This window comes from Astyanax mexicanus, chromosome 1 (assembly GCF_023375975.1).
Source record: "Astyanax mexicanus isolate ESR-SI-001 chromosome 1, AstMex3_surface, whole genome shotgun sequence".
Classification (NCBI taxonomy): domain Eukaryota; kingdom Metazoa; phylum Chordata; class Actinopteri; order Characiformes; family Acestrorhamphidae; genus Astyanax; species Astyanax mexicanus.
In genome coordinates this window covers 35,571,675-35,586,671 of record NC_064408.1, presented here as the reverse complement: position 1 = coordinate 35,586,671, position 14,997 = coordinate 35,571,675, and the positions used below count along the sequence as shown (strand labels likewise).

Genomic DNA, 14,997 nt, shown 5'->3' with positions numbered 1-14,997 from the left:
TTGTTAGTTGTTAATTGATAAGAACAAAATATCTTTCTGTTTACACATGAAATTCTTTAAGTTAAACAAATAAAATATCTATTTAGTGCAAATATAAAATGTCAAATTACACCGTACACATTTTAACAGTGTTGAAAAAAGGAATTCCATGTGTGTGTTTCAGGGGTATCTGAAGCAGTGCAAAAAGAGGAGAGACATGTTTAATGATGATCAGCTGAAGGTGATTTTTGGGAATATTGAGGATATTTACAGATTCCAGCTGGGATTCGTCAGAGATCTGGAGAAGCAGTTTAACACAGAAGAGCCTCATCTCAGTGAAATTGGACCATGCTTTCTGGAACATGTTAGTATATTCACATACACACAAACGTTACAGGGAGAATATACTCTAATGTATGCTGATATTGTTTATTTTAATGTAAATGATCTTAAGACAGATTTAATCTATAGTGTTTCTGTAAATTAGCTAAGGGGCTAACTTGCTTATGTTTGTGCACCAGTGTGCTAATATAGCTTACACAATTTGTATTATATTAATATGTATTAAAAATGCACTGAAGCAGGTGTGGGAATAAATATGTGTGTATGTCTTTGTGTATGTACCAACAGCAAGACGGGTTCTGGATCTATTCTGAGTACTGTAATAATCATGTTGATGCGTGTATGGAGTTGACGCGTCTGATGCGAGATGGGCGGTACCAGCACTTTTTCGAAGCGTGCCGATTGGTCCAGCAGATGATTGACATCGCTATTGACGGCTTCCTGCTCACACCAGTGCAGAAAATCTGCAAATATCCACTACAGCTGGCTGAGCTGCTAAAATATACTGTACAGGAGCACAGGTAACACACCCACTCACACGTGCCTACACATACTCACCACACACCAATAATATTACATATCGTTGTTGTCCAATAAAAAAAAAACAAGTATATCCAAAACAGCAACTTTAATGTAAAAATTGTTTATTGTGATTTTGAAGAGTTTTTGTTGGTCCATTCATCAAGAAATTGTGGCACAGTGTAAATGGCAGTTTGTCTGTTAAAATATGTAGTATATTAAAAAAATCTACAAAAATGGAGATACTTGTTTTTCATTGGACAGCGATGGTATAAACATCTCTCCCCCCCCCCCCCCTCTCTCTCTTTTAGTGATTACCGGTACGTTGCTGCTGCGTTGGCCGTTATGAGAAACGTAACTCAGCAGATTAATGAACGGAAGCGGAGGCTCGAGAACATCGACAAAATTGCCCAATGGCAGGCCTCCGTTTTGGACTGGGAGGTATGATCACACATTCAGGCACTGTCTGTCTGTCACAGCACGTGTTTCTCTGTTGGTTGGAATTGACTATCGATTTTTTTTTCTAAGCATAAAGTAAAGCTTTAATAAAGCTTTAATCACTTGTCAATCAATCACTTGTTTCATAATCATTTCATTTTAATTTTGTGTGTTTGTACCATTCTTTTGTTATTGCTTGGCTCCTTACCAGGATGTACTACAATTGGGTTGCTTTTTAGGTCTTATTATTATAATGTTTATAGCTTTAATAGATTTTAATACTTTTAATACACCCAGATAGAGCATGACCAGTATTATTGTCAGCAGTACTGGCTTTATAGCAGTTTAGCTCTGTGTATTGGAGTCTATTTTGGGTTGTACCATTCTGGGGTTCAGATTTGGGTTGTACCATTTGGAGGGTTAAATCTGGGCTGTGATGTTCTTGGCTGCGTTTCGTTTTTTTTTTTTTTTTCACTTTTGTTCTTTCTCTCTCCCTCTGTGTGTGTGTCTGCGTATAGGGCGAGGATGTCCTGGATAGAAGCTCAGAGCTGGTGTACACTGGAGAATTGTCCTGGATCTATCAGCCCTACGGCCGCAGCCAAACTAGAGTCTTCTTCCTATTTGACCACCAGATGGTCATCTGCAAGAAGGTGAGAGAGAAAGAGAGAAAGAAGTACAATGAAAGAATATGGATAGCAATTTTGACAAAAGGACAGAGAAAGAAAGAAAGGAATTGTACTTTATAATTTTATTTCTGAAAGAAAGAAAGAAAGAAAGAAAGTTAAACAGGAAAAATACATTTTAAATAAATTAGATTAGTAGAAAGAAAGAAATGAATATAGTAATAATTTCAGCATTGTATGGATTAAATGAAAGAAAGAAAGAAAGAAAGAAAGAAAGAAAAAAGAAAAAGAAAGAAAGAATGATAACTTACTACAAAACATTTTAAGGTGGATTAGAAAAGAAAATAGAGATGAATATAGTAAAAAGAGAGAAAGAACCAGAGGAATGACAGTTTATAACACAATTTTAATATACACTGCTTGGCCAAAAAGTCTCCTCCTGGATTTAACTAAACAAATGATCATGGGTTGCTGCAGTTGGTCAGGTCTAGGTTCAGCAACAGTATGTGCTGAAAGAATGAGGTCAGCTGACTACCTGAATATACTGAATATAGACCAGGTTATTCCATCAATGGATTTTTTCTTCCCTGATGACAAGGATATATTCCAAGATGACAATGTCAGGATTCATTAGGCTGGAATTGTGAAAGAGTGATTCAGGGAGCATGAGATCATCATTTTCACACAATGCAATCAATGCAAGATCTTGCTGGGGTTTTTTTTGGCCAGGCTGAGTATATTTAGATAGAAGAAAGTAAGAGATGTGTATAGTGAGAGGACATGAAGGATAAGAGAAATGATATTTTAGATAGATAGAGACAGAGAGGGAGATAGAGGGATGCACTTTGTTCATGAATAATAAAAAACAGAGAGGCTGCATGGCTCTGTATGTCTCTATATGTCTAACGGTATCTTGTGTAATCTTTTTAAAATAGCTTTCTGTTATTGACTGGGAATAAACACAGTTAGTGTGGATAAATTAATAATACAGAGGTTTAGCTATACAGCCATCTGAAGATATCCTGCAGTTACAGCAGTGCTCAAATAAGGAGCTATGAGTGTAAACAGTTCACCTTACATTAAATAAAAGCATTTCCTTCCCAACACATTTTGTGGAATGTGTAAACTTTTTTTTAAAAACATTGTTGACTCCTAGTTCACATCATCCATATATAGTGTGGCGTGAGGAGGCGGGGGAACCGTGGGTCCGCCCCACGCCGGAACTCACAGCCATGTCTGTCCCAGCCGGTGTGGATTCAGGACTGATTAAGCAGCCGGCTGGGACAGGTATAAAACTCAGCCTCAGCTCACTGAAGGGAGGACTCTTGACTGGGGAGCTGAGGGCTGAGGCTGCACGGACCTTTAAAAACGAAGAGAAGTTCATTATACAGACTCTAGAGCCCCATAGGGCCATAATTATGTTTTAAGTTGTTTTTGGGTGTGGTGGAGGGCGTTTAAAAGCCAAATAAAAGGTACGTTTTGAGTTCATTTACTCCCCGTGTCTGTGTTCTCTGTGTGCTTCCTCCTTCCGGGTCACAGTGGTCATGCCCCCCTACCCAGGGCCTACCACAATAGATACAAACATGCGTAAACAGTCCATTTTAAATTTACTGTTTGTGATATCACAAACTTATCCATATTCCACCTATAGCAATTTGGCCCCGCCCTCATTCATGCTGAAGTTATAAGAGAGCTATAAGAGGGACAGCTTCTCAGTGTGGCACAGTTTCGACTTTTTTGATAATTGCGAATGTGAAAAACATAATGGAAGATGCAAAAATAAAGATTTGTTAACATTAAAAAATATATAAATATACTATAGTGGGATTTTATTGTTAATCTAAGGAAGAACATCAATAATATGTTCTTTCAAAACATGATGGCATGCAGAAATGGGAAATCAACTAATGAAAAAAAAACTTTTTTAGTCTTTCTTTTTTAATTCTGAGTTTTTCAGATCAACACATTTAGAGTGCGGTTTACTGCAAATTATTAAATTACAGAAAACCTGTGGGTGATAGGAACCAGGGATTTCCATGACTATAATAGAAATATAGGCATTTAATTTTCTAAACAAAATCACCAGTGCTTTTATATGTGGTGTTAAAGGTGGTAAAAGTGCAGCAAATCATCTGTAACGTGTTTCCTCTGGGGACAGTTTTTTGCCTCACAACATCCAGCATGTATTCTTCCACCACTTTATTAAAGTGCTATTTTAAAAACAATGTTTTAATTGGGAGCTACACTAAAAATGGGAGGATTTAAATAATCCTTAAAATGCATATGGTGTGCATGCAAATGTAACCATTAATAACCAACTATTCAAATTTGGGAGAAATGTTCTTAGTAGTTTATAGAATAAGACACAAATGTTTATTTTACTCAAACATAAATAGCCTATAAATAGCAAAATTAGAGAATTAGAGAAACTGAAGTGGTCGCTTAATTTTTTCACTCCTCTGTCAACAGGACCTGATCCGGCGTGACATTCTTTACTACAAGGGCCGGATCGACATGGACCGTTACGAGGTTGTGGATGCGCTCGATGGCCGAGACGATGATTTTAATGTCAGCGTGAAAAACGCTTTCAAACTGAGCAACAGGGACTCGGACGAGATCCACATATTTATCGCCAAGAAGCTGGAGGAGAAGATCCGCTGGCTGCGAGCGTTCCACGAAGAACGCAAAATGGTCCAGGAGGACGAAAAGATCGGTGAGATCTTTATTATTTTTATATTCTCACTCACTGTTTTTATGAACTGTTTTACTGTGGAAAGAAAACACATTCAGAATATTAGTATGTATTGTTATTGTTATCACTGTTTCACTTCATAGGCAGCTAACCATGTGAAGAAATGTATGAGATTTTATTATATAACTCAAATTATAATTAAATCAATTTCTTCAGAAAACATCATTCTTTGATTATTCATTAACTTTCTTCCAGTACAAATCTAGCACTCAATTTCCATGTTATGTTCATTTGTTGAGGGAACATAGCATTTGCAATTGTAGCATAACATTTAATTAAATAAAATTTCCTTAAGTAACAGGTAAAGCTTATTCTGAATAGATTAATTCACAGCGGGAACAGGGATATAGATAGACTGCAATGTGTGACTGCAATATTTAAGAACTTATTCTTTTTTCTTTTTATTCAAGTGAACTGTAAAAAATATTGTATATCACTCTGTAACTCTCTCTTTGGGGGAAAAAAAAATATATATATATATATATTTTCTATGGTTTAAATGGTTATTTTTATTAAATGGATATTTATTTTTATGTTGTGTGGTATTTTCATGTTGATTCAGGTTTTGAAATCTCGGAGTATCAGAAGAGACAGGCGGCTCTAACAGTCAGGAGAGTCACCAAGCAGAAAGGTAAGACCCTGCAGAGATTTGTGTCTGCGTGTGCTGGACTGTGCTTTTGCTTCTGCACTCTAATACTAGTCTAATCCTCTAATACAGCTCTGTAAAAATTGAGACCACTTCAGTTTCTGAATCTGTTTCTCTGATTTTGCTATTTATAGGTATATGTTTGAGTAAAATGAACACTGTTGTTTTATTCTATAAACTACAGACAACAATTCTCCCAAATTCCAAATAAAAATAATGTTATTTAGAGCATTTAATTGCAGAAAATGAGAAATTGCTGAAATAACTAAAAAGATGCAGAGCTTTCAGACCTCAAATAATGCAAAAAAACAAGTTCATACTCATAAAGTTTTAAGAGTTCAGAAATCAATATTTGGTGGAATAACCCTGGTTTTTAATCACAATTTTCATGCATCTTGGCATGTTCTCCTCCACCAGTCTTACACACTGTTTTTGGATAACTTTATGCCACTCCTGGTGCAAACATTCAAGCAGTTTAGGTTTTCAATTTGGTAAAATGAAAGAAACTCATCATTTTTTAAGTGGTCTCTTATTAATAAATCTGTACTAATAAAAGAATAGTGCCCTGAGTGGTCCAGTAGACTTAGGTGTTGTCACTATGATCCGAGGATCACTGGTTCAGAAACTGACCTAAACACACCTCACTTCCAGACCACCATGCCCATCAGCGTAGGTATACGCTGATCACACGTTCTTTATTATAGCTATTTAAACGACGCAGGCACAAGGTGTGAAGACAGACTGTGTGCGGGGTGTAAGATAGCAATGAGCATCATAGTGTGCCTTGCGCAGGTTGTAAGATAGGGCCCCTGGTGATGGGGGGGGTGGGGGTGGGGGGTTTCCTAATAAGTGTCTGTGTGGTAATTGGTCTTCCAAACTGGAGAAAAAAACAGACAAAATTATTTTAGATTTTATCTTGTCACACTTCACAAAAATAAATCTTAGTGAAAAATTCTAGATTTAAGGCAATAAATCTTATTTTCTTCTCTGATAAGACTTTTTGTCTTACTAAGCATTGTAAGTGTTAGATTATTTTGCTTATTTTAGTGATAATTAACTTTATCATTCTTACTTAGAATTTGTACCTTATTTTAAGTAATTTGAACTCAAAATAAGCACAATCAAGCAGCAATCAAGTTATTCTGATTATTCTGATTCTTGTGTTCAAAAACAGTGACTTTTTTGCTTGATTTAGGTGTTATTTCACTCATTTTGAGACTTTGCCATTGCTTTTTGTAAGAAATCTTAAGAAATCTTTTCTTAAGAAAATTTTGCTTACCCCATTGGCAGATTTTTTTGCTTAATATACATATATTTGTCTTAATTTTCATATATTTTGTCTAGTTTTTGCCAATGGATTTTTTGCAGTGCAGTTCTGTGACATTTGTGTGTTTGTCTGTGTCTGTGTGTGTGTTTATCACAGGTGTTGGTCGGTCAGCTCCCCCCGCCTACCCCCCTCCTCAGGACCCGATGAACCCGGGTCAGTACCTCCTGCCGGACGGGTACGGGCAGGCGGATGGATACGAGTACGGACCCAAACGCAGCACATCTCCATTCTGGCAGAACATCAGCCGGTTAGCCCCTTTTAAGAAATAACAGTACGAGCCAGCGCTGACCCGGAGAGAGAAAACACAGACTGCTGTATTTTTCTGGAGCAAAACAAAACAAACAAACAATCGAAGGAACTCACAATAAACAAACAAACAAAGAAAAAAACAACAGAGGAAGAAGAAGCACTATCCTACACGCGGTGGAGAGGAAGGCCTGGCGTTTTCAGGAGGAGAGAGAGACTCTGCAGGAGAGGGGCTGCTTTCGTCCTGAGCTTTTGAAGCCCCCTGCTGGGCTGACTGCACTGAACAATATATATTACATCCTTCACTATGGAGAAACTCACACACACACACACACACACAATCTCTAGTTGAGGCATATATCGCACTACCCACACACACACACACCAACACTCTGTTTGAGACATTTACCAAACACACACACACAAACACACACTGTAACCTCGTAAAACAGACACAGTTATACACGATATTCCATAACAGTTATATACACTCTTGTGCATCCTTTTGGAAACCAATCCACAACACAACTTCACCCCCTTCTCCTCACCACCTTTTCCTCCAGTGGGATTTTAGAGAATTAAAATCGACTCAGTGTTTGTTCCCTTTCTCTTCAAACGAGCGAAGAAGCGTTTTCACCTTTTAAACGACAAACAAACAGCAACAAAAAAAAACAAACAGAAAGAAACCTGACAAAGCACTAAACTACTACAGACGACTCTCTGCTCTCTAGCGCCGCCCTGGTGTTCCTCCGTGCACTGTGACTATTCGGGGCATTTCTTTCCCTCTCTCTTTTGTTCACTCTCTCTCTTTCTCTCGTTTTATTCCCTCTCACTCTCACACTCTTCTTCTGTGTCGTCTCAGCTTTTAAAGCCTGGTCAATCCTGCCGTGTTTCAGATTTACAGCTTTTTTGTTTGTTTGTTTTTTAGTTGTTTTATTTCAGTGGGTCGGTTCTGCTGCATTGTTTTGGTTCCGTTCTGCATGAAAGTACTACACACAAAATCAAGTCCATGGCAGGTATTTTTTTATATGTGCAATTATATTCTTACGGGTCAGAGTCATGTAAAAAAAAGAAAACAAAACAAAAACAAACAAGAAGAAGAAGAGAAAGGAAGAACAGCATCAGCAACTGCAAAATAAACGTCACGAGATCCTTAACGCCGGACACGCTCAGCGGGGCATCCTGTGTGTCAATATAACTGAATTGTTTCAGTAACTGCATTGAAACAAAACAGTGTGAATGCGCTCCCTTCTGCTCCGCACAGCACAGCATTTTAAATTCTAAAAAACTTTTTTCTGACTGATGGTGAAGTGACTGTCTAATTAGCTGAACTTTGAATAATTTATATTATTACTGTATTTTAGAAATCCAGTCAGGTTTTCCAAGAAGCATCTTTCTTGAAGGGTCGAGCGAGCTTCACACTGAGCACTCTCTCTCTACTAGTGAACATAAACTAAAGATTGATGTTCTTTTGGGACAACTGAACCCTAATTAATGAATTAGATAATTAGTCATTTTTGACTGATATGCATTTTTAATCAATGCAGACTTTGATCTGATTTGTCTATTTAGACAAGTGTTAATTAGTTACCTCAGTAAAATCTTAAATAAAAGTGATTTTTAAGATTGCATTGAATTAAACTTGAATGAATTAGCTTAGGTATTTCTAAATGATAAATATTTCTAATTGACCACAAATTTGTACCCACATTTTGATCCAGTTTGATTAGCCAATTAGCCAAATGTTTATTAGATAAAAGTTAAATTAGTTTAATGTTATTTAAATTAGCTAATTAATTTATTCATTAAACAATTGGTATTGCTTTGACCTACAAACGTTGAATCATTTAGTAAAATATTGATTACATTCTTCATCAAATTAATCAAATGAGTGAATTAGTTTTTTGTACTTAACATGCATTTCTAATTGATATTGAATTGCCTACACAGAATTTGTCTGATTATTTAAATGCTAGTTAATTTGTTTCAATAATCTAATTAGTTAAAGTAATTGGTTTTTTGAAACCGATATTAGTCACATAGACTTTTGATCCATTTTGATTGTCTAATAAGCAAAACGCTACTTAATTTATTCAAATAATTAATTAGTTAGTTTCAGTTATTATTAATCATTTCGTTTTTTGTGCCAATTCTTATAATGTTCCCTAATATTGTGCCAAAATAGTCTGGTTGCCAAATTTTTGCCCACAAACAGCACGATGCCAGATCCCTTCGAGACGGAACCCAGGTCTGCGTCTTTCTCAGGCGACATTTTTGGTCGGAAAACTTGCGCTGGCGCTGCTGCTGTTAGCGCTGCTGCCGTTAGCACGTTAGGGTTTGAGTTTCTTTTTTTCCTTGTTGTTTTATCCTCACTGAAGGGACTTGTGCAAGGTTGATTTACGGTAATATTCAGATTTTGTCTGATATCTTTTGAAAGATAGTATTTAGTCCAAATCACAATATTTAAAGTATTAATATAAAGCATTATTTATTCTATTATAATATGTGATATTTTATTTTCCACTTTGATGCTCTTTCTGCATTTTGGAGTTGGTCGAGGAACCTGAGCGGATTACCTCTGATTTAGGAGTCGACAATGAGAAGGAGAAAGAACTGACTTTTTTTGAAGAGGGGAAAAAACACAACAACGTGACAAAATGCCTCACTAAGAGAACTGTGGAAGAAGTTCTGTTGCACCATATGTACTAAGTGCCATATGAAAAATATGTTAGGGTATGAAGGAAAATATCAGTTTAATGTTTTAATTTGGTGATCTGATTGACATGATATCATTATTTCATAATAAACTTCGTTATGAACACCACAAAGCTGAACTGAGAGCGTATGTCTCGTTGTTTCTTTAGTACTGATATTAATGTGATCTTTAATACATACTATACAACAGTTAATTCCCACCCTGCAATGTGATTGGCTGAGAGGGGTATGAGTGCTGTTATTAGCCGGTAATGCACTGTAACCAAAGCCATCTCCATGTAATACTCCGCCACATACAGGTAACCTAGCAATGATGCAGTGCTTACCAGCTAAACAGCGCAGCTACAAACGGCACAGAAATGGAACAATTTTAACTTAGAGTTTTTATAACCAAACAGATCATATTTTTTCATAGTCTTTAACTCTTTAAATCTTTCAATAAATAGTGATAATGGAACTGGTATAATCGCAATAAGGTTTGTGCCTCGACCTGCAGCCTCGTGATGAAAATGAAAATGAAAATATGAATCAATAAAACAGAATGAGAATCTCTAGAGAACCTGTGCATAATGAGCCTTAGATCATCACACCCAACACCAAGCTCGGTCTAGAGGGGTACGACGCATCCCTGTGTTCTCTGGAATGATGGCGCTTCAATGATGGATCCAATATTTTTTAATTGTGTGGAATTGACTGAACTAAATCATCCAACAAACAACAGTATGTTTTCCTCTGGTGACGAGCAGATGTAGCAGTGCTGCTGTAGTTCTTAAACACTGTGTTCACCCACTGTTCACTCTATTAAACACTCCTAGTTACAGTAGCTACTCCACCTTTTAGATAAAGTAAAGGCAGAGACAGAAGCACTGAATCTGTTGCTGCACAGTTTCTGTTCATCCTTTAGTTCTTCAGCAGTGCTCTCAAGATGCTGCCCAAGTCCAACAGTGACACTGAGGTGTTAAAAAATTCCAGCAGCATTGCTGTGTCTGATCCATTTGTACCAGCGCCACACACCACCATGCCACCAGTGTCACTGCAGTGCTGAGAAACAATTATTACCAATTATTCACTGCTCTATAGTGGTCCTGTGGTGTCCTGACCATTGAAGAAGAGAGAGAAAGAAGGATAATATGCAGAGAAATAGAAGGATAATGTTAGGTAGTAGCAGGGTTAGGACGCAAATGTGAACATACCACGGTTAGTTCCAACCCTGCAATGTGATTGGCTGAGAGGCGTTTTATGAGTGATGTTATCAGTAATGCGGTAATTAGTGCTGGACGATATGGCCAAAATTTATATCACGATATATTCCTTAATTTCGGTCGATACGCTATAATTTCGATATCGATATAAATACTTTGAAGGCCTCAGAAAAACTGCAATGGAAATATGTACACTACTGTTTGAAATTTTAATTTATGTTTTTAAAGCCTCCTCTCACAAACTTTAGAAATAAAAATTGTTCAAATTAAATTAATGCTCACTTTTATTGGCATGTAGCAAAATAAAAACATGACATCTCTGTCAAACACAAACCTATAACCTATATACATATCACCAATATAAATAACTTTACATTACAAAAGAGGCAGAGCTTCTTATTCTTTTGTAAACATATTTAACAGATCAAAACAAAAGTGCTTCAACCAGGATAAAGAATGCAAGAAACCTTCATATATATAAAGGGAACATGATATCCCCGTCAAATAAACAAACCTACCAACTATAAATAACTTAGATACAACATAAATTACAAAAGTGTCTCAGATATTGTGTGTAGTGAAACTGCTTGAAGTGGTGGAACAGACCGGACCGGAGCGCAGCCGAGAATTATCGCGGGAGATTCTAGGTGCGGAGCGCGGCCCAGATCCGCTCGGTTAAGGTCGGTTTCGCTTCATCGCGGGAGATTCTAGGTGCGGAGCGGAGCGCAGCCGAGATCCGCTCGGTTAAGGTCGGTTTCGTTTTTTATTGCGAGACATTCTAGGTGCGGAGCGCGGCCGAGATCCGCTCGGTTAAAGTCGGTTTCGTTTTTTATTGCGAGACATTCTAGGTGCGGAGCGCGACCGAGATCCGCTCGGTTAAGGTCGGTTTCGCTTTATCGCGGGAGATTCTAGGTGCGGAGCGTGGCTGAGATCCGCTCGGTTTCGGTTGGTTTCGTTTCATCGCGGGACATGGTAGGTGCGGACCGGAGCGCGGCTGAGATCCGCTCGGTTAAGGTCGGTTTCGGTTGGTTTCGTTTCATTGCGGAAGATTTTAGGTGCGGAGCGGAGCGCGGCCGAGATCCCCTTGGTTAGGGTTGGTTTTGCTTCATCGCGGGACATTTTAGATGCAATGCAGAGCGGTGCTCAGCCGACCCATGATTACGTCATTGCGCACTGACGTAGCCTGGATACGGAGGCTGATTGTGTAAATAATACTTATCGATATAGCGCAACAATGATATCACCGTTATTGAAACATTTCTTATCGCGATAAATACCGATATCGAAATATTGTCCAGGCCTAGCGGTAATGCACTGTGGCCGAAGTTCTCCTTGTACTCCCCCACATACAGGTAACCTAGCAATGATGCAGCGCTTACAAACCAAATACAAACCAAATGCGCTGTCATTAAACACGACTGAGAGCCGCTGGATCCCATAGACACAGTGCAGGAACGCCATGTCTCCAATAGGCGCAGACAAAGACGCGGTCCTACAAAAAAATAATCCCAGCGATTAAAAAATACAAATTATTACAATAGTAATAGTAAGCCAATAGTAATCAGTACCAATAGTATCAGGTTAAGAGTTGTTATTATTAAAATAAAAGCTTATGTGTATATATTTTTCAGTTAATATGGGGTATTTTAAGCTGAATGTAAGGTGGACTCTTGTAATTCCGCAGGTCTTGCCGCTGGGGGGCGCCAAAGTAAACAAACCTTTAATTCTTAAAAAACATTTTTTTTCAGTTAAACGATCGCTGGACTTTAATCTACACAGATTTCTCTCTTGAAAAACGTTTATTTGGGTGAGTAAAGCCCTTTCAATCTTATCTTTCAATAAACAGCAGTAACGGAACTGTGGTACAATAGCAATAATACACTCGAGGTTCGTGCTATAACGTGTCATATTGGCACTGCTGAGCTGATCTACAGTACTCGGCCTACAACCGCATCACAATACGAGTTGACAATACAACACGTTATAGCACGAACCTGGAGTGTATTATTGCTTAAGAAAATTTCTTACTGCAGAAGCGCCCTCTAGCGGGCCCGCCGGCGGGCCCCTTCTGACAATGTAAATTAGAATGCTTAAAAGCGTCAAATATTCATATTCTTCAGTACTACTTTAACTACCTGCATGCAAATTTACAGCCATCTACATTAAACCAGTCGCCAGAAATCTCCAACTGAAAACAGCCTGTTTTTTTCACACTGTTTACATGGGGAACACGCCTCCCCAACAAAATAGCCTTATAAAATATTATTAGTATGTAAAATAACATCAGATTACATTATAGAAAATTAACTTACTATCACAGCATCCACAATACAGCACTGAACCGCAGATAAAATATCCATAAAGTCCTTTTTTCCCCTGCTCACTCACAAACACGCGTTTATTTTCAGCACAGCCGCAACGTCATATTCTCAAGCTCCTAGCGACTACACAATGTGGTGTTTTCACGTAAAGTTGTACGTGAATACAAAGCTAAGGGTGTCTTCTTCTAGATTCTGTGGTTTTTATTGGTCCACAAACCACTACTTTTCTTGAGTGATCGTCTTTTGAACCAATGGCGTGAGCGCTGGATCGCGCTGGTGTTCAGGGCTGTCCAATCAAATCAGGTCATAGCCTTTCTCCACGTCACAAAAGTGATTGACACCTATTTCAACCAATAGTCTACCCTTAGACGAAAACACTGAAACGTAATTTGCCCTGATTGGTCTCCTAATGGCTGGGGGAGGGGCATGTCAAACCGTCAGCAAGTGTTGCGCTGTCACCAAAAAAAAAACACTCCAAACTCCATAGCAAACACAGCGCGCAAACATGTGTTTTTATGTGTCATTTCATCAAAAAAAATATTAATATTACTCTGAGATGGACTTACATTAATTTATTTTATCACAAAGAAACAAAAACATATTAAAATGGTGTTTTATAGAAACAGATTTATCTCTGTATTAGACTGGGGCGCTCTGGAGAGGTTTTGAAGCCTTTAGAGACACCTGGTGGACAACTTATATAATGCAGTGTAATTTCTCAGTGCTTTCATATAATGTTTTCAAATTTTGTAGTTTGTTTGTCAAGAACCCTAATAAACCAGGAAATGTAGAGAATGCTTGGCTATTCATCACCAACATCCATACACACACTATAAACTCCAAATATAACAGGCGTTTTTTTTTTTTTTTTTTTTACATTTTCCTCTGCATTTGATGTTCTCAAATAGAACCTAAATAATGAAAATTCCCTCTTGGAAGTGAATTACTGTTTTGTCCCAAGTGTCTACTTCAGTTTAAGCCCTAAATGGTCATTGTGCTATATGTAAAACTTAAGATATCCAGTGTGATAGCATAGTCGTGCAAATCGCATGAAAATGAGCAAAAAATGGATCTGCAGTAAAGGGTTAAAGATACAAAAATAAACAAACAGCGAACTAAATAAATAAAGAAACACGGGGTACATAGGAACTGGAGAAACCAACTGGGAAAAGATAACAAAGGGGCGGAGCTACAAATGAAACCGGTGAAACCACTTAAGGTTGAGATATGAACACACAGGACCAGAACCACGTGGGGAAAGACACAGGCATAGAAAAGAAAAGGTAAATAAACACAGAGAGAGCAGTAAAAACACAGAGACAGAACAGGACAGACACGGAACAGGGCCAGGAGGTAAACTAAAGTTTTTTGTTCTTAAGGAGGTAGTTTTAATGAAGTGGCATGTCAGTGTATTTCCTCCAGAGGTGGAAAGTAACTAATTACATTTACTCACATTACTGTAATTGAGTAGATGTTATGAGTAATTTGTAAAAAAATTTAAGTAGTTTTTAAAATAGGTAATTTAACTTTTACTCAAGTTCATTTTGACACAAGTAATTTACTCCACCCTTCTTTGAAAACTCCCCATTACTGAGTAAAAAAATGAAATGCTGGGAAAAACAAATTCTGAATAAAAAAAAAAAAGTTTTGTTCTCCATGGCAGCACAGCTGAACTTTTTTTGCAGTGTTTATTACGGTTAGCGGGAGAGATGCTGTGTGGATCAGCTGTGCTCGGGGGAACAGGTGTTCTGTCGAGTTATGCTACCTATCGATATGTGCTTCTTTACGCCACTGCGCATGCGCCGAAACAGTAATATTTGTTTGATTTCATGTTTTTAATGATAATTCCTTACGTTTTAATTAGGAACATTAAACAATCTGCTTAAA

General features: G+C 37.7%; 1 protein-coding gene across 3 annotated transcripts in view; it reads left to right on the top strand.

The window, feature by feature from the left end:
- arhgef9a (Cdc42 guanine nucleotide exchange factor (GEF) 9a) overlaps window positions 1-9,706 on the top strand; it is a 62,854-nt gene extending 53,148 nt beyond the window's left edge. For all 3 annotated transcript variants that reach the window (XM_022685000.2, XM_022684995.2, XM_022685004.2), the window contains 7 exons: window positions 164-343; window positions 610-842; window positions 1,152-1,281; window positions 1,797-1,928; window positions 4,371-4,614; window positions 5,216-5,284; window positions 6,723-9,706. In XM_022685000.2, the coding sequence (XP_022540721.1) occupies window positions 164-343; window positions 610-842; window positions 1,152-1,281; window positions 1,797-1,928; window positions 4,371-4,614; window positions 5,216-5,284; window positions 6,723-6,895 (1,161 nt within the window). In that variant the 3' untranslated portion in view covers window positions 6,896-9,706. The remainder of the gene's footprint in view (window positions 1-163; window positions 344-609; window positions 843-1,151; window positions 1,282-1,796; window positions 1,929-4,370; window positions 4,615-5,215; window positions 5,285-6,722) is intronic.
- Window positions 9,707-14,997: the final 5,291 nt, after the last annotated feature.